Consider the following 23,535-nt stretch of genomic DNA (forward strand, 5'->3'; position numbering starts at 1 on the left):
ACTCAAGGAGATCAAAGATAGGAAGAATAATCCAGTATAGACAAAAATATTCATAGCAGCCCTTTTTGTGGTAGCAAAGAAGTAGAAACAAAGTAGACGCTCATCCTTTGGGGAATACCTTAACATATTTCTATTGTGCTATAAAAAATGATGAACATGAAGAATTCACATGCATGGGAAGATATATGTGTATGTGTATATATACGTGTATATATATATATATGTACATAAATAAATATTTTATCCATCTCTCTCCTCCCCTGTTCTTCAACCTTTCCTCTCTTCCCTACTCTTATTAACATTCTTCCCTATCTGTTTCTCTCTTTAAAAATAATTTTGGAAGGAAGATACTACCAACTTGGGAATGGGGGAGAGCAAGGAAGCCAAAACTTCATGAATAGGTGATGCTTGAGCTAAGCCTAGGAATGAGAGTTGAGGAGGGAATGCGTGCCAGCCTTGGGAGACAGCTAGTGAGAAGGCATGGAGAGTGCAGACCTAAGTAAGAAGGCCAGTTTAATCGGACGGGAGAAACTGGTTCTAAAGCTGGAAATGGAAGATTGGAGCCTAATAGTGAAAAGTTTTAAATGAAAGAGGAGTTGGTATTGTATACTAGAGGCTATAGGGAGCTATAGTAGAGAAGTAACAAAGTCAGACCTGTACTGAAGGAAAATCATTTTGGCAGCTATGTGGAGGATGAATTAGAAAAAGAAGAGAATTGAGACAGACCAATTAAGAGATTATTCCATTGGTTTCCATGAGAAGTAATGATGCCACAAACTGAGGTGGTGGCCACATGGGGAGCAAGAATGGGGTAGAAACAAGATACTGTGGAGGCAGAAAGGACAAGGATTTTCAATTTATTGAATACGTGGGTGAGAGAGAGTGAGGAGTCAGGGGTTACTCTGAGTATATGAACATGGCTGACTGGAAGAATAGTCATACCAACAAGAGAAAAAAGGAAAGTTCAGAGGAAGGGTGCTTTTGAGAGTGAAAGATAAGGAATTCTGTTTTGAACATGTTGAATTTGAGATGTCTCTGGGATATTCATTTCACAATATAGGTGGTGTAGGACCAGAGTTCAGGAGAGAGGTTAGAGCTGAATATAGATAGAGATCTAAGAGTGACCTACATAAAGATATTAAATCCATAGGTGCAAATCACATTACCTAGTGGTAGGGTATATATAGAGAAAACAGACCAGGATGGAAGTATAGGGGCATACCTACAGATATGAATGTGTGATATATATAAATATCCATCGATGGAGCCTGAGGAGTGGTCAGACTGAAACCAAGAGAGGAGTGTCACAAAAACCCAGAGAGGAGAGTATGTCCTGGAGAACAGGATGGTCAGTGGTGTCAAATACTACAGAGAAAGAAATGGGATGATTATGGGGATAATCTAGAGAATGCAGAAGGAGATGCAATCACAGGTACATGTAAAGGAATTGATCTTGGCAAGGAGGCTATCTTATCATTTGAAACTAGAATCAAATAGTAGAAAATTAGAGATGATACGAAGGGCTCGTGAGATATAGAAAAGAGGAAATTGGGGAATGGCTTCTGTTATCTCAGTGAAATATGAAATCAGGGCCTTAGCTGTGAGGGTAGAGAAGAGGTAATATTTGGAGGCTTGAAAAAAGAAGGAATGATTTGGAGCAACCTCAGTAGTGAGTGAGTTGGATATAGAATTAAGGATGGAGGAGTAAAAAAGTATGACTGTTGTGATTTCCCAGTAGAAGGCAAATTACATAAAATTGTAGGGGACCTAGTCATCACAGTTTTGTAACTTTGTCCAGCTTCGTTTATTAGTGTGTGAGTAATACTGAAGGTGGCATATGGTTTGAGTTTGGCAAAGGGCAAGCTGATAGGACAGGGGAACAAATGATTCTTGAGTAGAGAGCAGCATACTTGAATTGGTTAAATATAAGGACCAGATCAGGAATGAAAGACAGTAAAATTAGAGTAGGGTTGATGACCTAGAAAAGTATTGATAGGGATAGCAGGATTGAAGGTCAATTAAGAGTAGGTCTGTGAGGAGGAGTAGTAGAGAGACATCAGTTGATAGGAGGCTATAATTGAATAAAGGAATTTCGAAATTCTTGATTGTGGAACCATCATGTGATGGTAAAGTTCAAGGGTGTGATTATCTCTGTATAATTGATGTAGAGTATAGGTCATGGTAGTTGATAAGATTGCAAGGAACCCACCACCTCTATAGACTGCACTTTGCACTTAGGTGCTGTTTGGAAGTTTTCTCTGACGTCAAGCCTGAAGTTAACTCTCCAGCTTCCACACCCTGTTCCTGATTATATCCTCTAGGATAAAGCAGAACTGGTCTAAACTTTCTTCCACGTGACAAACCTTCAGATACTTATAGAATATTTTATCATTTGAATGATCCCCTAAATATTCATGCCCCCAAGTATTCTTTTGTTCTTTCAATTGATGCTCTCCAACTTAATAATATCCTCTTTAAATGTGGTTTTTAGAATTTTTAAGTTTGATTTTTGAAAAAAATGTGAACTTAACAATATTCAATACCAGTCTTTCCCCTGAGATTCTTTCCAGCATCACTAGTTGCCTTTGGGACATTTCAAATAGGATATCCCCAAGAAATCTTAACCTCATTATATCCAAAATTGAATTCATTACATTCTTTCTGGAACTCTCCCCTCTTCTAGACTTCCCATCAGTCTCTCAGATTTGTTTTTTTTTTGGGGGGGTGGGGAGGTATTGTTCACAACTTTTCATTCTTGCTCACCACCACCATATCCAGTCATTTGCAGAATCTTGCTATTTCTACCTCTACAATGTCTCGTATCTGACACCTTCTCTCTACTCATTGAGCTACCAGTTTCGTTCAGGTTCTCATCAGTTCTCATCTACATTATTGTAACAGCCAACTCTTTGGTCTCCTTGCTTCAAGGCTCTCCCCACTCTTAATCCACATTAGATATTTCTACCAAAGTAGTTTTCCTTAAACAGGGATCTGACATCATGACTCCTTACTCAATCACTTTCAGTGTCCTTTTTGCCTTTAAGACCAAATATAAATTCATCTTTTTAGCTTCTACATAACCTGTATCCAACCTATCTTTCCTGTCTCATTGAACATTGCTCAATATGCATACTCTGTTATCCAGCCAGGTTGGTCCTTCTCTCTGTTCTAAATACACTACACTCTATTTTTCATTTCCATGCCTTTTTACCGGCCATCTTCCATGCCTGGAATGCATTCCCTCCTTATCTCTGCCTCATCAAGCTCCTTGCTTCCTTTCAGACACAGCTCAAGTACTGTCTTCTTTATGAACTTCTTTGATCCCAACCACATGTTGCTTCTTCAATCAGAATGTAAACATGTCACAAGTTGAGGGTTTTTTTTGACTTGTATTCCTGGCCCCTAGCATAGTGCCTAACACATAGTAGGTGCTTAATGAAGCCTTGTTAATTGAATAGTTGATGAGATGAGCATTCATACATGCAAAGAACAGAAAAGGAAGATTGCTCATATAGCATCAAGTCTGCTCTTTCCTACTGATCATCCTTCTTTTCTCCTCTATGGTTTTAAAAATGATTCAATGAACCATGCCTCTTTTTTGTTGTTTTTTTTTTTTTTAAACATCTTGGTAACTTATGCTAGTTCCCAGTCACTTGTCTGCCCCCTCCCCATTGAAAGAAAGGAAAATCCTAGTAGTAAATATGAATAGTTAAACAAAATAGCTTTCCACATTGACCATGTCTGAAAATGTTGTTTTGTTTTACAGCTTGAGTTCATTGACTCACTGTCAGAAGGTGGGTGTTTGTAGCGTATTGCATCACCAGTACTTTCAAGGTGTGATGGGTCGTTGTTGTCAGAGTTGTCAAGTCTTTCAAAGCTGTGTTTTTTAATAGTGTTATTGTATAGATTGTTCTGGTTCTACTCACTTATACAGGTCTTTTCAGTTTTCTCTGAAACAGTGTATTTTATAATTACTTAGTGTACAGTAATACTCCATTACTTATACTTATATTACAATACTCCATTATATGTCATAATTTAGCTGTTTCCTAATAGATGGACAGCCCCTTTCTGTTCTTTGCAGCTACAAAAAACAAACAAACCTGTTGTAGATATTTAACACCAAATTGGAAATCTAGAAAATCAAAAGAGAGATTAATAAAATTGAAAGTAGGAGAAGCATTGAACTAATAAACTAGGAGCTGTTGTTTTTTTTTAAAAAATGAAAGATTAACCATTAGTTGATTTGATTTTAAAAAAACAGAGAAGAAAACCAAATTACCAGTATCAAAAATGAAAAGAATGAATTCACTACTAGTAAAGAGGAAATTAAAGCAATTATTAGGAGCTGTTTTGCCCAATTATAGCCAATAAATATAACAATATAAGTAAAATTAATGAATGTTACAAAAATAAAAATTGCCTAGATTCCCAGAAAAGTAAGTAGAATACTTACATAACTCTATCTTAGTAAAAGAAATTGAACAAGCCATAAATGAACTCCTTAATAAAAAATCACCAGGACCCGATGGATTCACAAGTGAATTCTACCAAACATTTAAAGAACAATTAATTCTAGTACTATATAAGTGAGTTGGAAAAATAAGCGAAGAAGGAATCCTACCAAATTCTTTTTACAACACAAAGATGGTGCTTATACCTAAACCAGGAAAAGCAAAAACAGAGAAAGAGACCTATTAACCAACTTCTGTAAAGAATATTGATGCAAAATTTTTATGTAAAATATTAGCAAGCCTCTCTCTTTTTTGTTTTGTTTTGTCTTTCTTGTGGTTCTTTCCATTGGTTATAATTCTTCCTTGCAACATGACTAATATGAAAATATGTAGAGTCTATATCGGATTTCATGCTGTCTTGGGAAGCGGGGGAGAGAAAATTTAAAACTCAAAAACTTGTGGAACTGAATGTTGTGAACTAAAAATAAATAAATAAACTTTAAAAAATAAAATAAAATACCAGGCGAGAAAGAGTTAAAATATATCGAAAAGATCATACACTATGACTAGGTGGGATTTGTGGTAGGAATGCAGGGCTAGTTCAGTGTTAGGAAAATTATCAGCATAATTGACCATATCAATAATAAAACCAAAAAAAAATCACTATCTCAATAGAGGCAGAAAAAGCTTGTGACTGTATAATACTCGTTGTTGTTTGTCCTTCATTCTCAAAGAGTACGATACCATCAGGGAGGTGATGCCATGACATGCAAGTGAATTGAATTTAAGTGAGGGAGGGCTATGAAAAGTTATCAGCCTCACTTTCTCCTCCAGAACCATCTGAGTCCAGTGGTGAAATATAGTTCAGGACAACTGGAGATGGCCTGGGATGCAGTGGGAGACCTTGACCTTTTTTAAGCTAAGGTCTTTAACAGGTCTCTTTTTGATTAAGGCAATGCCCATTCAGTGATTAAGGCTAAGTAAGAAATGAGGAAGAGAATGGCCTCTTTACATAGTCAAAAAAAAGGAAAAAAAATTAATCTGGGTGGGGAGGACTCTCAGGGTTTCTGGCCAAAACAGAAACAATTGCTATTTACATTCACTCTGAGCCAATCAGGGTCCGAACAATGACTGAGTGGGGCTTGGCCTTTGACCTATTGTTGGCCAATCAGTGAGAGCCAGAGTGATTTGGGTGTAAGGTGTGGTCCCTAAGACAAAAAAGTTTCAGAGATCAAAATTTACATTCCTTTGGGCAGAGCACATGCAGGTATGGATAAGATACCCTATGTGGAGTGAAAAAAGAAAAGCAAAGAAAAGAAAGGAGCAGTGCTGCCCAACTGGACAGTTCCAGTTGGGTACCCAGTGGGCAGCTCCTCTTTCTATTCACAGAAGTTGTTGTTTGTCCTCCTTTCTTGAAGAGATAACACTCACTAAAAACACTAGAAAGCCTAAGAATAAATGGAGCTTTCCTTAAAATAAATAGAATCTATCTAAAATCATCAATAGGCATTATCTATAATGGGGATAAGCTAGAAACCTTCCCAGTAAGATCAGAGGTGAAGCAAAGATGCCTAGTGTCACCACTGTTTTTCAATATTGTACTGGAAATGCTAGCTATAGCAATAAAACAAGAAAAAGAAATGGAAGGAATCAGAATAGACAATGAGGAAATAAAACTAGCACTCTGCAAGTAATATGATGGTACACCTTGAGAACCTAGAGAATCAACGAAAAAACTAGTTGAAATAATTAACAACTTTAGCAAATTTGCAGGATGTAAAACAAACGCACATAAATCATTAGCATTTTTATATATTAGCAACAAAGTCTAACAGCAAGAGATAGAGAAATTCCATTTGATGTAACTTTAGACAAACATAAAATACTTGGGAGTCTACATGCCAAGACAACTCCAGGAACTAATATAAACATAATTACCAAACACTTTTGACATGGGCAGAGCCAAGATGGCAGCTAGAAAGCAGGGACTTGCCTAAAGCTCTCCCCCAGGACCCTACAAACACCTATAAAAATGGCTCTGAACAAATTCTAGAACTGCAGAACCCACGAAATAGCAGAGGAAAGCAGGGCTCCAGCCCAGGACAGCCTGGATGGTTGCTGGGTAAGGTCTATCACACACAGCTCAGAGTGGAGGAGAACCCAGTGTGGGCAGCGCCCAGACCATCCAGACCAGGAGCCAGGCGGAAAAGGCCCTAGTGCCCTGAATCAGTGAGCTGTGGCAGTTACCAGACTTCTCAACCCACAAACACCAAAGACAACAGAGAAGGTTAGTGGGAAAAGGGGCTGGGACAGAATGAAAGGAGTTTGCAGTTCAGCCACCACCCCAGGGGCAGTGGAGATGGTGTAGCTACAGAACTACAGCTGCAGTTGCTTCTGGCCCCAGGCCCACCTAGTGGGAGGAATTAAGTGGAGGATCAGAGCATGAGTGCAGAGCCTGCTCAGATTTGAGTTGCGATCCGGGTTGGCAGTTCTTGGGGGAGGAGTAGCACTGGTGTAGCAGAGCTTGCTGTGTAGAAATAGCTCTGAAAACAACAGCACAGCCCCTCAAGCTTGGGACAAAGTACTCTTTGCTCTACAAGCAGTCATACCCCTGCGAAAAACTAAAGGGTCAAGTAGTTGGCAGGGAACATGGCCAGGCAGCAAAAACGCTCTCAGATTCAGACTCAGACTTTGGAATCTTTCTTTGGTGACAAAGAAGACCAAAACATACAGCCAGAAGAAGTCAACAAAGTCAAAGGGCCTACATCAAAAGCCTCCAAGAAAAACATGAAATGGTCTTAGGCCATGGAAGAACTCAAAAAGGATTTGGAAAAGCAAGTTAGAGAAGTGAAAGAAAAATTGGGAAGAGAAATGAGAGTGATGTGAGAAAACCGTGAAAAACAGGTCAATGACTTGCTAAAGGAGACCCAAAAAATACTGAAGAAAGTAACACCTTAAAAAATAGACTAACTCAAATGTCAAAAGAGCTCCAAAAAGCCAATGAGGAGAAGAATGCCTTGAAAGGCAGAATTAGCCAAATGGAAAAGAAGGTCCAAAAGACCACTGAAGAAAATACCACCTTAAAAATGAGATTGGAGCAAGTGGAAGCTAGTGACTTTATGAGAAATCAAGATATTATAAAACAGAACCAAAGGAATGAAAAAATGTTAGACAATGTGAAATATCTCATTGGAAAAACCACTGACCTGGAAAATAGATCCAGGAGAGATAATTTAAAAATTACTGGACTACCTGAAAGTCATGATCAAAAAAGGAGCCTAGATATCATCTTTCAAGAAATTATCAAGGAGAACTGCCCTGATATTCTAGAGCCAGAGGGTTAAATAGAAATTGAAAGAATCCACCAATGGCCTCTTGAAAAAGATCCCAAAAAGAATAGGAATATTGTCGCCAAATTCCAGAGCTCCCAGATCAAGGAGAAAATACTGTAAGCAGCTAGAAAGAAATAATTTGAGTATTTTGGAAACACATCAGGATAACACAGGATCTAGCAGCTTCTACATTAAGAGATCAAAGGGCTTGGAATATGATATTCCAGAGGTCAGAGTAGCTAGGATTAAAACCAAGAATCACCTACCCAGCAAAACTGAGTATAATACTTCAGGGAAAAATATGGATTTTCAATGAAATAGAAGACTTTAAAGCATTCTTGATGAAAAAACCAGAGATGAACAGAAAATTTGACTTTCAAATGCAAGAATCAAGAGAAGCATGAAAAGGTAAATAGGAAAGAGAAATCATAAGGGAGTTAACTAAAGTTGAACTGTTTACATTTCCTCATGGAAAGATGCTATTTGTAACTCCTGAGACCTTTCTCAGTATTAGGGTAGTTGAAGAGAATATAACTAAATAAATATTTTAAAAAGGAAAAAAATTGCTTTTACACAAACAAAACTAATGCAGTCAAGATCAGAAGAAAAGCAGAATACAAGTCATTCTCCAGTTGATAAATAGGTAAAGGATATGCACAGTTTTCAGATGAAGAAATCAAAGCTATTTATAGTCACATAAAAATGCTGGAAATCACTATTAGGGAAATGAAGATTAAAACAGCCCTTTGGTACCACTTCACACCTTTTAGATTGATTAATATGACAGAAAAGGAAAATAACAAATGTTGCAAGGGATATAGAAAAATTGGAATGCTAATTCACTGTTGGTGGAGTTGTGAAGTGTCCCAGCCGTTATGGAGAGTAATTTGGAACTATGCCCAAAGGACTCTAAAGCTGTGCATACCGTTTGACACAGCAATACTGCTACTAGGTCTCCAGCCTAAAGATGTCTACAAAAAGGGAAAAGTACATATATGTGCAAAAATATTTATGGCAGCTCTTTTTGTGGTGGCAAAGAATTGGAAAGTGTGGATGCCCATCATTTGGGAAGGGCTGGACAAATTGTGGTGTATGATTTTCATGGAATGCTATTGTGTTAATCAGGAATGATGAGCAGGATTCTTTCAGAAAAACCTGGAAAAGACTGATGAGAAATAAAGTAAGCAGAACCAGGAGGATATTGTACACAGTAATGGAAGTATCGTATAATGATCAGCTATGAATGACTTAATCATTCTTAGCAATACAGAGATCTGAGACAGTTCAGAAGTTATGATGAAAAATACTATTCACCTCCAGAAAATGAACTAAAGGAATCTGAATGCAGATTGAAGCTTACTTTTTAAAAACTTTATTTTTCTTGGTTTTTATTTTTTTAGTCTGTGTTTTCTTTTGCAACATGGTTAATGTGAAAATGCATGACTACACCTGTGTAGTTGTTATTGCTTGCCCTCTCAGGGAGGATTGAAGAAAAGAAAGAGAATGGGAGAATTTGAAACTGGAAATAGTAAAAAAAAAAAAAAAAAGAAAAGAAAGAAAAAAGAAAGTTAAAGATATTTTTGCATGTAATTTGAAAAAATAAAATAAAATGTAGGGAAAAAAAAGGGCTTCTCATAGAAGGCGGGATTTTAGTTGAGACTTGGAGGAATCCAAGAGGCAGATATTAGGAGGTAAAATTTTCCAGCCATGAGGATAAGCCAATGAAAATGCCCAAAGTCTAAAGATGGAAACCACAAAGAAGTTGATGTTACTGGATTACAAATTATGTTGAGGGGAATAAAGTATAAAAAAACTGCAAAGGGGAAGGGGACCAGGTTGTGAAGGGCTTTGAATACTGAAGAGATATTTTATATTTAATCATAGAGGTTACAGGCCACTACTGAAATGGATGTGTGTGTGTGTGTGTGTGTTTATAATTTGATAGCTAGGTGGAGGATGGGCAGGACTGGAATGTTGATACACTTGAGGCAAGAAGATCAATGAACAGGATATTGTGATAGTCCAGATGTGAGCTAATAAGGGCTTCTACCTGGACTAGGGTCGTGGCAGTTGCAGATGGGAGAAGAGACATTTATGAGAAATTTCAAAGATAAGAATCAGAAGGTATGTGACAACAGATTGAATATAGGGGATAAGGGAAAGAGAGGAGTCAGGTGACATCTAGGTTTCTAGCCTGGGTGACCAGGGAGGATAGTGATTTCTTTGGGGGGGGGGGCCAGGGCAATTGGGATTAAGTGACTCAACCAAGGTCACACAGCTAGTACCTGTGTCAAGTGTGTGGTCGGATTTGAACTCAGGTCCTCCTGACTCCTGGGCCAGTGCTCTATTCACTGTACCACCTAGCTGCCCCTAGGGTGGTGACATTCTTGACAGGAATAGCACTGCTTGAAAGAACACTGGATTCATATTTTGAACATGTTGAGTTTGAGATGTCTACAGAACATTCAACTTGAGATGTCCATTAGGTAATTAGAGATATGTGAGTCTAGAGTTTAGGAGAGAGTTTAGGGCTGGACAAGTGGGTTCAAAAATCATCAGCTTAGAGACAATTATTGTATCCATGGAAAGCGATAATCAAGAGGAATTTTATAGAGTAAGAAGTGAAGTGGGTCCTTGATAAAGCCCTAGGGGACCTTTATTGGCCATGATGTGGACAAAGGTCCAGCAAAGGAGACTGAGAAGGAGAGGTCAAGACAGGAAGGAGGAGAACAGATGGAAGAAGTCTTGTTTTTTTTTAATAATTAAGATGTTTTTATTTTTAGTTTACAACACTGAGTTCCACATAATTTTGAGTTCCAGATTTTCTTCCCCCTTCCCCCTCTCCCTTCCCAAGACGGCATGGAATCCGACATACCTTCTACATATAACTTCACGTTGAACCTACTTACACAGTAGTCAAGTTGTAAAGAATTATGACCAATGGAATGCATCATGAGAAAGAAGAAACATAACAAAAAAAAACAAAGGGAAAAAAGGGAAGAGCGTACAGTGTGCCTCAATCTGCATTCAGACTCCATAGTTCTTTCTCCGGATGTAGATAGCTCTCTCCATCATGAGTACTTTGGAGTTGTCTTTGCACCTTGTATTGCTGAGAAGAGCGAAGTTTATCAGGGTTAGTCATCACAGAATCCATATATCTGTGGTTGTGTATAATGTTCTCCTGGTTCTGCTCAACTCACTTAGCATTATATCGTGTAGGTTTTTCCAGGTTATTATGTAGTCTGTATCATCCCCATTTCTTATATATAGCACAATAGTATTCCATACCTTCATATACCACAACTTGTTCAGCCATTCCTCAATTAATGGGCATCCCCTTGATTTCCAGTTCTTTGCTACCACAAAAAGAGCTGCTATAAATATTTTTGTACATATGGGTCCCTTTCCCACTTGTGTGATCTCTTTGGGATACAACCCTAGAAGTGGTATTGCTGGGTCAAAGGGTATGAACATTTTTATAGCCCTTTGGGCATAGTTCCAAATTGCTCTCCAGAATGACTGGATCAGTTCACATCTCCATCAGCAATGTAACAGTGTTCCAGCTTTCCCACATCCTCTCCAGCATTTATCATTTTCCTGTTTTGTCATGTTAGCCAATCTGACAGGAGAGATTTGATACCTAAGAGTTGTTTTGATTTGCATTTCTCTAATCAATAGTGATTTAGAGCAATTTTTCATATGCCTATAGATATCTTTTATTTCTTCCTCTGAAAACTCCCTGTTCATATCCTTTGACCATTTCTCAATTGGGGAATGGCTTGTATTCCTATATATTTGGCTCAGTTCCCTGTATATTTTAGAAATGAGGCCTTTATCAGATACACTAGTTCTAAAGATTTTCTCCCAATTTCTGCTTCCCTCCTAATCTTGTTGCATTGGCTTTTTTTTTCTACAAAAACATTTCAATTTAACATAATCAAAATTATCCATTTTGCATTTTGTAATGCTCTCTATCTCTTGTTGAGTTATGAATTCTTTGCTTTTCCATAAATCTGACAGGTAAACTATTCCTTGCTTTCCCAAAGGGCTTATAATATCAGCCTTTATTCCTGAATAATGAATCCATTTTGACTTTATTTTGATATATGGTGTAAGATACTGGTCTATGCCCAGTTTATGCCCTACCATTTTCCAATTTTCCCAGCAGTTGTTGTGAAATACTGAATTCTTAACCCAGAAGCTGGATTCTTTGGGTTTATCAAAGAGCAGATTGCTGTAGAGGTTGACTACTGCATATTGTATGCCTAACCTATTCTACTGATCTACCACTCTGTTTCTTAGCCAGTACCACTTAGTTTTGACGACTGCTGCTTTATAGTACAGTTTAATATCTGGTATGGCTGGGCCACCTTCCCTAGCATTTCTTTTCATTAATTCCCTAGATATTCTAGATCTCTTTTTCTCCCAGATGAATTTTTTATTATTTTATCCAGCTTTGTAAAATTATTTTTTGGTAGTTCAATTGGTATGGCACTAAATAGATAAATTAATTTAGGTAAAATTGTCATTTTTATTATATTAGCTCAGCCTAACCATGAGCAACTGATATTTTTCCATTTATTTAGATCTGACTTTACTCGTGTGAGAAGTGTTTCATAATTATGTTCATATAGGCCCTGGGTTTGTCTTGGCAGTTAGACTCCCAAATATTTTTTAATGTCTACGGTAACTTTGAATGGAGTTTCTCTTTATTTCTTGCTGTTGGGCTATGTTAGTAATATATAGGAAAGCTGAGGATTTATGTGTGTTTGTTTTATATCCTGCAATTTTGCTAAAGTTTATTATTTCAGGCAGTTTTTTACTTGATTCTCTAGGGTTCTCTAAATCATCACATCATCTGCAAAAAGTGATTATTTAGTTTTTTCTTTGCCTATTCTAATTCCTTCAATTTGTTCTTCTTCTCTTATTGCTACAGCTAACATTTCTAGTACCAAATTGAGTAGTAGGGGTAATAATGGACATCATTGCTTCACCCTTGATCTTGCTGGGAATGCATCTAGCTTATCCCCATTACACATAATGCTTGTCGATGGTTTTAGGTAGATGCTATTTATAATTTTAAGGAAGACTCCATTTATTCCTATGCTTTCTAGTGATTTTAATGGGAATGGGTGTTGTATTTTGTCAAAAGACTTTTTTTTGCATCTATTGAGATGATCATATGGTGTCTGCTAGTTTTGTTGTTGATATGATCAATTATGCTGTTAGTTTTCCTAATATTGAACCAGCCTTGCATTCCTAGAATAAATTGTACCTGGTCGTAGAGTATTATTCTTGTGATAAGATGCTGTAGTCTTTTGCTAATATTTTATTTAAAATTTTTGCACCAATATTCATTAGGGAAATTGGTCTATAATTTTCTTTCTCTGCTTTGACTCTACCTGGTTTGGGTATTAGTACCGTATTTGTGTCATAAAAAGAATTTGGTAGGACTCCTTCACCTATTTTCCCAAAAAGTCTATAAAGTATAGAAATTAATTGTTCTTTAAATGTTTGATAAAATTCACATGCAAAATCATCTGGCCCTGGAGATTTTTTCCTAGGGAGTTCGTTGATGGCTTGCTCAATTTCTTTTTCTGAGATGGGGTTATTTAAGAATTTTACTTCCTCTTCTGTTAACCTGGGCAATTTATATTTTTGTAAATATTCATCAATTTCCCTGAGGAAATGGGCATACAACTGGGAAAAATAATTCCTAATTATTGTTTTAATTTCCTCTTCATTGGAGGTGAATTCCCACTTTTCATTTTTGATACTGGTAATTTGATTTTCTTTCTTTTTTTTAATCAAATTGACCAAAGGTTTATCAATTTTATTGGTTTTTTTCATAATCTCTCTGATTTTTAGTATTTCTAATTTGGTATTTAATTGGGGATTTTCAATTTGTTCCTTTTCTAGCTTTTTCAGTTGCATGCCCAATGCGTTGATCTCCTTTTTCTCTATTTTATTCATGTAAGCATTTAGAGATATAAAGCTTTCCCTAAGAACTGTTTTTGCTACATCCCATAAGTTTTGGTATGTTGTCTCATTATTGTCATTCTCTTGAATGAAGTTATTAATTGTTTCTCTGATTTGTTCTTTGGCCCACTCATTCTTTAGAATTAGATTATTTAGTTTCCAATTAATTTTTAGCTTATTGTTCCATGGTCCTTTATTACAAATAATTTTTATTGCATTGTGATCTGAAAAGGATGCTTTGACTACTTCTGCCTTTCTGCACTGGATTGTGAAGTTTTTATACCCTAGTACGTGGTCGGTTTTTGAGTATATGCCGTGTACTGCTGAGAAAAAAGTATATTCCTTCTTATCCCCATTCAGTTTTCTCCAAAGGTCTATCATATCTGCCTTTTCTAAAATTCCGTTGACCTCCTTAACTTCTTTCTTGTTTATTTTGAGGTTAGATTTATCAAGTTTGGACAGGAGGAGGTTGAGGTCTTCCATTATTATAGTTTTGCTGTCTATTTCTTCCTGTAGCTCCCTTAACCTCTCCTCTAAGAATTTGCATGCCATACCACTTGGTGCATATATGTTAAACAATGATATTGCTTCATTGTTTATGATGCCTTTTAGCAGGATGTAGTGTCCTTACTTATCTCTTTTAATTAGATCTATCTTTGGTTTTGCTTTGTCTGAGATTAGGATTGCTACCCCTGCTTTTTTTACTTTAACTGAAGCACAATATATTCTACTCCAGCCTTTTACCTTTACCCTGTGTGTATCCCCTTTTTTCAGATGTGTTTCTTGTAAACAGCATATTGTAGGATTATGGTTTTTAATCCATTCTGCTCTCCGCTTCCATTTTATGGGAGAGTTCATCCCATTCACATTCACAGTTATGATTATTATCTGTGTCTTTTTCCCCCTGTTTATGCTTTTATTTTTCCCTTTCCCCTTCCACTCCTCAACAAAGTTTTGCTTTTTACCGCCATCTTCCTCAGTTTACCCTCCCTGTTGATTCTCCTCCATTACCATTTCCCACTTGCTACTTCTTCCCTCCCTTCTGACCACCCCCTCCAATTTTTCCCTTTCCCCTCCTACTTCCTGTAGGAAAAGTTAGATTTCTATACTTATCAGGGTATGTTATTCCCTTCTCAAACCAAATCCAATGAGAGTAAAACTCAAATGCTGCTCTTCTCCCTCCCTTCTTTCCCTCTACTATAGTATGTTTTTGTGCTTCTTCATGTGATGTAATTTACCTTTTTCTACTACCTCTTTACCTCTTCTTCCAGAACCATCCCTTTATATGTCTTAATTATATTTTTTATCATTATATCGGTTATTTTATTACTGATATCCACAATCTCTGAATATCCCTTTCAATTGTCATAATGAGTATACTATTCTCAAGATTGACATATATATATATATATATATATATATATATATATATACATATATAAAACAAAATAATCCTGTATAAGGATGCAATTAGCCTTATTGATTATTTTCCCCCCCATTTACCTTGTTATGTCTCTCCTGAGTTTTGTATTTGGAGATCAAATTTTCCTTTGAGTTCTGGCCTTTTCATCAGGAAGGTCTGGAATTCCCTTATTTCATTGAATGTCCATCTCCTTGCCTGGAAAATTATTCTCAATTTTGCTAGGTAGTTGACCCTTGGTTGTAGTCCAATCTCCTTTGCCTTTCAGAATATTATATTCCAATTTCTCCTGTCATTTAATGTAGAAGCTGAAAGATCCTGCGTGATCCTGACTGTAGTTCTGTGATATTTGAATTGTTTCTTTCTAGCTGCTTGCAGTATTTTCTCCTTGACCTGGTAGTTCTGGAATTTGGCTATAATATTTCTTGGGAGTTTTCAATTTGGGACCTCTTTCAGGGGGTAATCGGTGGATTCTTTTGATGATAATTTTACCCTCTGGTTCTATGACCTCAGGGAAGTTATCCTTAATGATTTCTTGGAAGATAATATCCAGGCTCTTTTTTTCATTGTGCCTTTTTGGTAGACCAATAATTCTTAAATTGTCTCTGCTGGATCTATTTTCCAGGTCAGTTTTTCCAATCAGATATTTCATGTTTTATTCTATTTTTTTCATTTTTTAGATTTTGTTTGATTCTTGATGTCTCATAGAGTCATTAGCTTCTATTTGCCCAATTCTAAGTTTTAATGTTTTGTTTTCTTCCATTAACTTCTCTATCTCCTTTTCCATTTGGTTGAGTTTACTTTTCAATGAGACATTTTCTCCATTTATATTCTGATTCTCCTTAACCATTTTGCTGATTTTACTTTTTAAAGATTTGTTTTTATCAGTAAATTTTTTTTTCCATTTTTTCTTTTACCTCCCTAATTTGGTTTTTAAAGTCCTCCTTGAGTTCTTCCAGAAATGCTTTTTGGGCTGGAGACTAGTTCACTTTCGGTTTTGAGGTTTCAGATGTCGTTGTAGTGTCCATGCTGTCTTCTTCTGAATTGGTATTTTGATCTTCCCTGTCTCCATAATATGAATCAATCGGCTTTAAAGTCTTCTTGCTATTCTTTTTCATGGTGTTTTTTTCCCTCCTGGTTTCTGAAGTGGATTTCTGCTTCTGGGGCTCAGGGAGCTCTGTCCCAAGTTTCTTGTGTTGGGATCTAACTTTATGTGCTATGGCCTCTGGTTTCGTGAGGTGTCGGGGAGGGAGTCTGCTGGGAGTCCCTTCTTCCTCAGGACTGCTCTACAGCATGGGTGGTCTCAGCTGTTGTCTGTGTTGGTGTCTGCCACTTCCCCTGGCTGTGCAAAGCCAAGTCTGGGTTTCTGGCGTTGACGTTAGTTAGCTCCACCCCCTGGGGCCAAGTTACTCTCGTTCTGCTGAGGTGAGGGATGCTGGGACACTTCTCTTCCTGCACTAGTCTCCTTCCACCACCACAGGAAGGGCCCTCTTCCCCACTTCTCTCGCTACTGAAGCTCCTCTGTTTCTCCTGAGGTTTTATTCTCTGGGTTTATTTAAGAGAGGGATATGAGCAGTTTTACCTGTCCATCATGGCTCCCAGAAGTTCAACAAGGTGAGTTGCAAACCTTTAGACTGTGGGTTTGAGGCCTATGGACTGGCTGCTCCCGTGGTTGCAGGCTCTGGGCTCCCACAGACTCCCATCCTGGCCTGAGAGACTCGATCTTGGCTATATCTGGTACTTCTGCTCTGGGGTATCCCCCACCAGTCCTCTCCCAGACTGCTGTGCTGGCTGGATTCCTCTGCTGTTCCTGGTTGGTTTGGTCTGGTGCTGATCCATGTGCCCAGCGCTCCTACCCCTCTCAGTCTACTAGTGGCTTCTAACTCTCTCAAATCTGCTCAGATTCACTTTTTTAGAAGTATCTGACAGAATTTGTGAGAGAATGCCAGTAGTTCCTTCCTTTCACAGTGCCATCTTGGCTCTGCCCCAAGTTTCAGACCTTTAGACTCTGGGTTGGAGGCCTCCGGCCTAGCTGCTCCCAAGGCTGCTGGCTTTGCGGTCCTGACAGACTCCTGTCCTGGGCTGAGAGGTCTCTGGAGGAAGTCTTGTTAATTGTTCAGTAAGCATTTGTTAAGTGCCTGCTCTGTTCCAGGCACCGTTCTAAAAGCTACAGATACAAAGAAAGGTTAAAAAATATCAATCCCTGCTCTCAGGAAGCTTGCGATCTAAAAGGGGAGACAGCTCCAAGGAACTACATACAAACAAGCTGTATACAAGATAGATTGGAGATTGTCTCAGGGAAGGTAGTGAGATTAAGGAGAACTAAGGAAGACAATACTTCTCTAAGGCTTCTCTGGAGTTGCTTCTGAGGCAAGATCCAACTAGGATGGGAGGTGGGCTGCATCCTCCTTCCCACACCCCCCATTGTGGACAACTGGCAGAGGGATTTTGGTCTTAGTGAAATTGGTCAAGGAGAGTCCAGAAGTGACAATAGGGAACAATCCTAATTTATGAGTTTAATCTTGGCAAGGCTCAGTGCTGTCAAATTTCTCTCCTTGCATTAGCAATTATAAGCATTTGTGTAGAGACATTCAAGGACATAGGTTTTCCTCCTGACTCTTCTTGCATTTTTATCTTCTAGAACTTCTGAGTATCTTAAGCGTTGGTTGTCCCCCCCCCCCCCACTTTATTATAGCTACTCTTTTTTCTGTCCTTTTTAGTTTGAAGACTTTTTTATTAGATTTACAAGATACCTTGCAAATACATTCTTACTGGCCTTTGTAAGATGCTGATCAGAAGTATTTCTTCCCTGTGTTTTAAGACGTGGTCCAGAAGTCTGAATTCTCAAACACCACCTTCTTTAGCTTTCTTACAAGTCAATTTCTGTCTTCTGCATCCCTCACTTTTAGTAGGCAGTGGTGTGGTGGTAAGAAGGGTGGGACTTTTTTTTTTTTTACTGTTTTCTCTTTTGGAATGCTAAGGCGATGAGTCTTGCCTTTGTTTGAATGGGGCAGGTAAAGTAGGACCTTTTTTGTCTTTTGTTTTAGAGTGCTTCTCAGCACTGATATAATCAGGTGCCTTTGATGAGTCTTGCCTTTGTTTCAATGGAGTCTTTGATTGAATCAAGAGTGTTGATGACCTGCTTAAGAGACAAGAAAGCCCCAAGCCCCAGACCCCATACCCTTTTGCTAAGGAGACATTAAGTGCCAGGGTCTTAAGAAGGGTATATATGATCTGATTTTGGCCCTCTCACTCACTGGAAGAGTGTCATGTGATTTGACCAGACCAGGCTCTGGGTAGCCATCACAGCCCCCCGGCTTTGAAAACCCAGATGTTGGTGCTTCTCTCTCTGGTAACTATATATTGCTATAGTTATATGGTTAAAAGCCTGCCTACTGGTTTGTGTTTATTTGCTCTGTTTATATAATGTATGCTTGTAATCTCTGTTTGTATGCTCTCTGAAGTTCAGAGTGCTAGCTTTTTCCCCCTGAACTAAGTTAATGTTATATGTTTGTTTAATTAAAGTAAGATTGTAAACCCCTTAAAGTTGCTTTCTTTAGAAAAGCAGATCAAAGAACCTGTGCTAGCAGCCTTCCTGTGTGCTAGTGTTATTGGCCTTATACCTCCACAGCAGCTGCAAGTTGTTGTTACAGAAGGTAAAGAAAATATCCTGTGCCCTGATGACCATCAGTTTTAGGCCTGACTTTGTAGTCTTTTAAATTTCCTTCTTTCATTTGTGCCCACTTGAGTCAGCAGAAGTTAGTAGTGATCACCCCTTTTGATCAATCTTAGGAGTCTTAGATACATTCATTGGGAAGATGACTGACCTCCTTTGCTATCATTTTGACAAATGGCTTCCTTAATTTAGTATCTGTGGGTCCAAGCCATCCCACTCCTTTGGGTATCAGTTGTCCCCAAGAGCTCTGTTTCCCCTTCTGAGACAATATGAGCGATCTTTTCAAGTACTAAATCCCTACAGATTATACTCATTGAAAGGTCCTGATCTCACCATATTGAGTATCTTGCTTTTCCCATGGGAGCATTCATCACTGGTACCCTCTCCTACCACTAAAACACAGTTTTTCCTTTTCTTTACCTCTTTTTGGATCTCTGTTTGATTCTTCACCCGTTTTCCTGTAGGTTCTCTTCTGCTGAGAGACTGCAAGTGTATTTTTCTTTTCATTGTTAGCCTTTGACTTGATTAGAGTGCATCATATAGTCCCCCATCTTCTTCCTCCCCTGCTTCCTTTATCCACTTGTCCCGCAAAAAGCACTGGTTCACTTGTAGACAATGTGTTGTAACATTTTGCTGATGTTTCAGGCCTATATCTCCACCTTTACCTCTTTGACTTCTGCTTTCATCCTTGTCTCCTCTTATGCCTTTGGAATTAAATCTCTTTATGGTCTATCAGATAGACTCTATCTTGTTATTCTTGTCTTGGTTGCTGTATTTGTTTACCTTCCTTGTATTTATTGGGTTTTTTTGGGTGTTAGAGAAGCAAACAAATTCTTTAGGTTTGATTTGCTCTTTAGGAATGTTTAGGTTTGCTTTTTTAAGGAATGTCTCTTTTATTGAATATCTATCTTTTTATTAATGCTCAGATTTGCAGATTTTACAAATTTGCACCTTGGATTGCATTTTGAGCTCCTTTGCTCTTTGGAACACACTATTCTATTCCCTCATGAGGTATATGATGGGTATAGAACAGTCTTATGTTACTTGAATTTTCTTTCTCTGTTTTTGATGGTCTTTCCCAAGGTTGCTCACAAAATTTGTTGTCATTGGAATTAGTAAATTTAACCACTCTGTGACTTGGAGTTGGGTTCTTTTGATTAGCACTTTATTTTTTGTGTTCAGAAGCTCTGGGCAATTTTGTTGTATTATTTCTTAGATTATGATGTCCAGGTTATTTTTTTAACTTATATTCTTCTGGGAGAACTTCTCAAGTTGTGATTTTCTTTTAATATTACTGTTTTCTTTTTGCTTCTCTTCTTCTAGCTTGTTCTTCACTTCCAAGTATTTAAATTCCTAATCAATTATTCTTTTGTTTATTTGCTGAATTTTTCCACTACGTATTCAAATTTTTCTCTTATGCCAATTATTTATGCTGATAAAGGCCGTAAATTCTACTTTCACAATTCACATTTTATTTATCTTTTAAACTATTTGGAAACATCCAGCAGAGGTTCTATGTTCCTTTTCTTGAGAAACCACATAGTTCTTTGCCTCATCAAATATTGATTACTTTTCCTTTGTCTTACGATATTTATTTAGAGATGCCTACATTGGATGCCATTTCCTTTCTATTACTAATATCTTCCCTGTTTTATCTGCTTGCACTCAAGATCTTTAATAGTTGAATTTTCTTCTTCCTGAAATCTTTGGTAAGTTGAGTCTTTTTTTAATATAGTACACTCTCACTCACTGTCTGATTCTTTCCCCTTCATAGCAGTTTCTGGGGAATTTAACCTCAAACGTTCTCTTCCTCCTCCCAAATCATGGTTTACCAGCCTTGGTCTCCCAAGCCACTACTGGGGAGAAAGAACTGGTCCCTCTGGATGCCATCCCCTTTGTTTCATACATTGTGGACACAGACACATGCTGGCATCCTGCTAATTTCTCTGGCTGAGTCCGGTACAGAGTACTGCCACACTGAAATACCTCCCAGACCATCTGCCTTTTGGTTTTCCATAGTGGGAAGTTGGGGGGGCAGGGAGAAGGAGGTGATAGTACTGACTTCTGTTGCAACCTGTGGGTTGGTTTGTGTAGCTGATTGTGGTGGCTGGTAGAGAACAGGTTGCTTAGTGAATGAGTTAGGGATTAAGGATTAGCTTTCTTTGCCATTAGTTCAATTTAGTTCTGTTATTTCTTGGTGTCTTAGACTGGCAGCTGAAATTGCTTTGGCTCATCCACCTAATTCTTATTGTTGTTCAGTCATTTTCATTTGTGTCTGACTCTTTGTGACCCTGTTTGGGGTTTTCTTTGCAAAGAGTGGTTTGCCATTTCTGTCTTCAGATCATTTTACAGATGAAGAAACTGAGGCAAACAGAGTTAAGTGACTTGCCCAGCATCATATAACTAGGAGGTATTATGTAAGGCCCGATTTGAACTTGCCAAGATAAATCTTCCTGACTTAAAGCCCAGTGCTTTGTTCATTGTGCCGCCTAGCTTCCCCCAGCAGAGAGTTGAGAGGTTGTAAAGTTTAGAGAAAGTGACTTGTCTTCCATCCTCATGGTCTTATCAAAAACATTTGGCCAATAGATCCTATTTTGGGTTACTTACCCTCCTTTTTCCCCAAGATGTTATTGAAGTTCTTATATTTGATCAGTCATCAATTACTTTTTAGCTTCGAAGTTTTTCTTTTGTTCATTTTCTCCTTTGCATTCCTATTGTTACCATCTTGGGCTCTGTTATCAGCTTCTTATGTTTGGATTACTGCTACAGCAGTCTTTCTGGTCTTCTGGATTCTAGACTTTCTCACCCACAACCTATCCAGCATACTATTCCTAAGTATATTTTCATAAGTGCTTTCTTTCTGGTGTGTAAAGGACTTCCCTGGCTCTGTATTTCTAAAAAATTAAATAAACTAAGGCTTGCACTTAAGATTTCTTCTCTCATTTGATTCTCACAAAACCCTACAGGAGTGGTGGCTGAAGTAGTGTCTGGGGCAGGAGCTGAACTTAGGTTCTTCCTTATTCCATCCACTGGGCCACTTAGCAGCTTCAACTCTGAACAACTGACAGCTTCAAGGCTGTCAGTGATATGACTTTAATTCAACTTATTTTACCCCAGTCTTGTAAGCTCCTTAAAGGTTTTTGCTGTTGTTTTTTCAATCTTTGTAGCCCTGGGGTTTTGAACTGCACCTTACAAATTGTGTTTATTGAATTGAATTGAGCATAGGCTCCATGTCGTTTTCTGAAACAGAATTTTAATTTAGAGTTTTACCTTCATCTCCTCTTCCCCTATAGAAATCTTACTAGTCATTAAATGACTTCACTCAAGGACTCATAGGATATTTTAGAATAAAGTGATCAAATCTTAATCTTTTATATCCTTGTCTCCTAGAAAATAAATATTTAATAAGAAAGCATTCTTGTGTTTGCCCTACAATATCATTATCATTTAGAATTTTTTCTTGTGGGAAAATGATTAGGATACCCTTGATGAATGGATTTACCCTGAGCAACTTCCTTGTCCTCGCTTTATTATTTTATTTTTAATAATAACAATAAAAGATTTACCTTTTTAAAGAGTACTTAGCCAGTATTTCCTAGCTGGGGAATGAAGTTGAAATTTTTAAAGAATTTGCTTTCCTGCTACCAAACATAAAACACTTAAAATGAGAGTCAGCAATTCAAAGCAAAAGTTTACCATATTTTTAAACAGTTTTTTTCCTTTTTTTTTAGAAGAGGTCACTTCTTAGAAGAGGCCTTATGAAGCTGTACTTATCAGTAAGCTAGTGGATATTTTCATAATATTTATTTTAACTTCCAAATCTGTTTTTATCTGATAAGAAAAAATTGAGGGCACGGAATAATTAATCATATAGGTAAGTTACTTATTTAAAAATAAAATCCCTAAACTACATTATGAATTTTGCTTTGGTGTGGCAGTTAAAACAATTTACCTTTTATCATATGACTCTCATAATATACCCTATTGATACCTGTGTGTATGTATCCTAGTTTTGAATTTTCAATATGCTTATGAAAACAGTGCCTTAATTAGGATGATGTTATAAAAATGTTTAATATTTTAAAGCATTGATTTGTCAAATATCTTTGAGCCAGAGAGTTTTTTCTTTCTTTACAAATTTTCTGGTGTTTTTTTCTCCTGCTTAGGTTCATCCTCATCATCACTGGCTTCTTTTTGAAGTATTTGATGAAAATCGTTTGGTAAGTTATTTTCTGTTAGAGTAAGGGATTTGTGAAATATAAATGAAAACAGATAGCAACAAAGAAAAAGGCAGTGATCATTCAGAAAACTGAGGTGAGGGACTTGATCACTTATGATATGAGAGACAATTTTGTATATTGATGGCATTCTTCCTGTGTTATCCCTTACATGCCTTTTATAGAGCCATTTTCTTCTTCCAGCACACTTAAATCTTGGGTGTGATTCTTACTCTTTTCTAATTGTTAGCTGATAAGACATGAAATGGTATTAAGATACTAACTTAAGTGTATTAAGTTCTGTTGATTAAACATCTAATAAGGGTATTATTTATACATATATGTTTATATACAAAAATATATTATATATATAGTATGTATTTATTTATATATATTGTAATATTTCCGGGAGTATTCATATTATAAAAGGGCTAGGGATATGGGCTGAAGAAAGTTT

The 23,535-nt window shown here is 37.4% G+C and overlaps 1 protein-coding gene across 3 annotated transcripts in view; it reads left to right on the top strand.

The window, feature by feature from the left end:
- NEDD4 (NEDD4 E3 ubiquitin protein ligase) overlaps positions 1 to 23,535 on the top strand; it is a 180,267-nt gene that overhangs the window by 28,809 nt on the left and 127,923 nt on the right. For all 3 annotated transcript variants that reach the window (XM_036734932.1, XM_036734934.1, XM_036734933.1), the window contains exon 5: positions 23,028 to 23,081. In XM_036734932.1, the coding sequence (XP_036590827.1) occupies positions 23,028 to 23,081 (54 nt within the window). The remainder of the gene's footprint in view (positions 1 to 23,027; positions 23,082 to 23,535) is intronic.

This window comes from Trichosurus vulpecula, chromosome 8 (genome assembly GCF_011100635.1).
Source record: "Trichosurus vulpecula isolate mTriVul1 chromosome 8, mTriVul1.pri, whole genome shotgun sequence".
Taxonomy (NCBI): Eukaryota; Metazoa; Chordata; class Mammalia; order Diprotodontia; family Phalangeridae; genus Trichosurus; species Trichosurus vulpecula.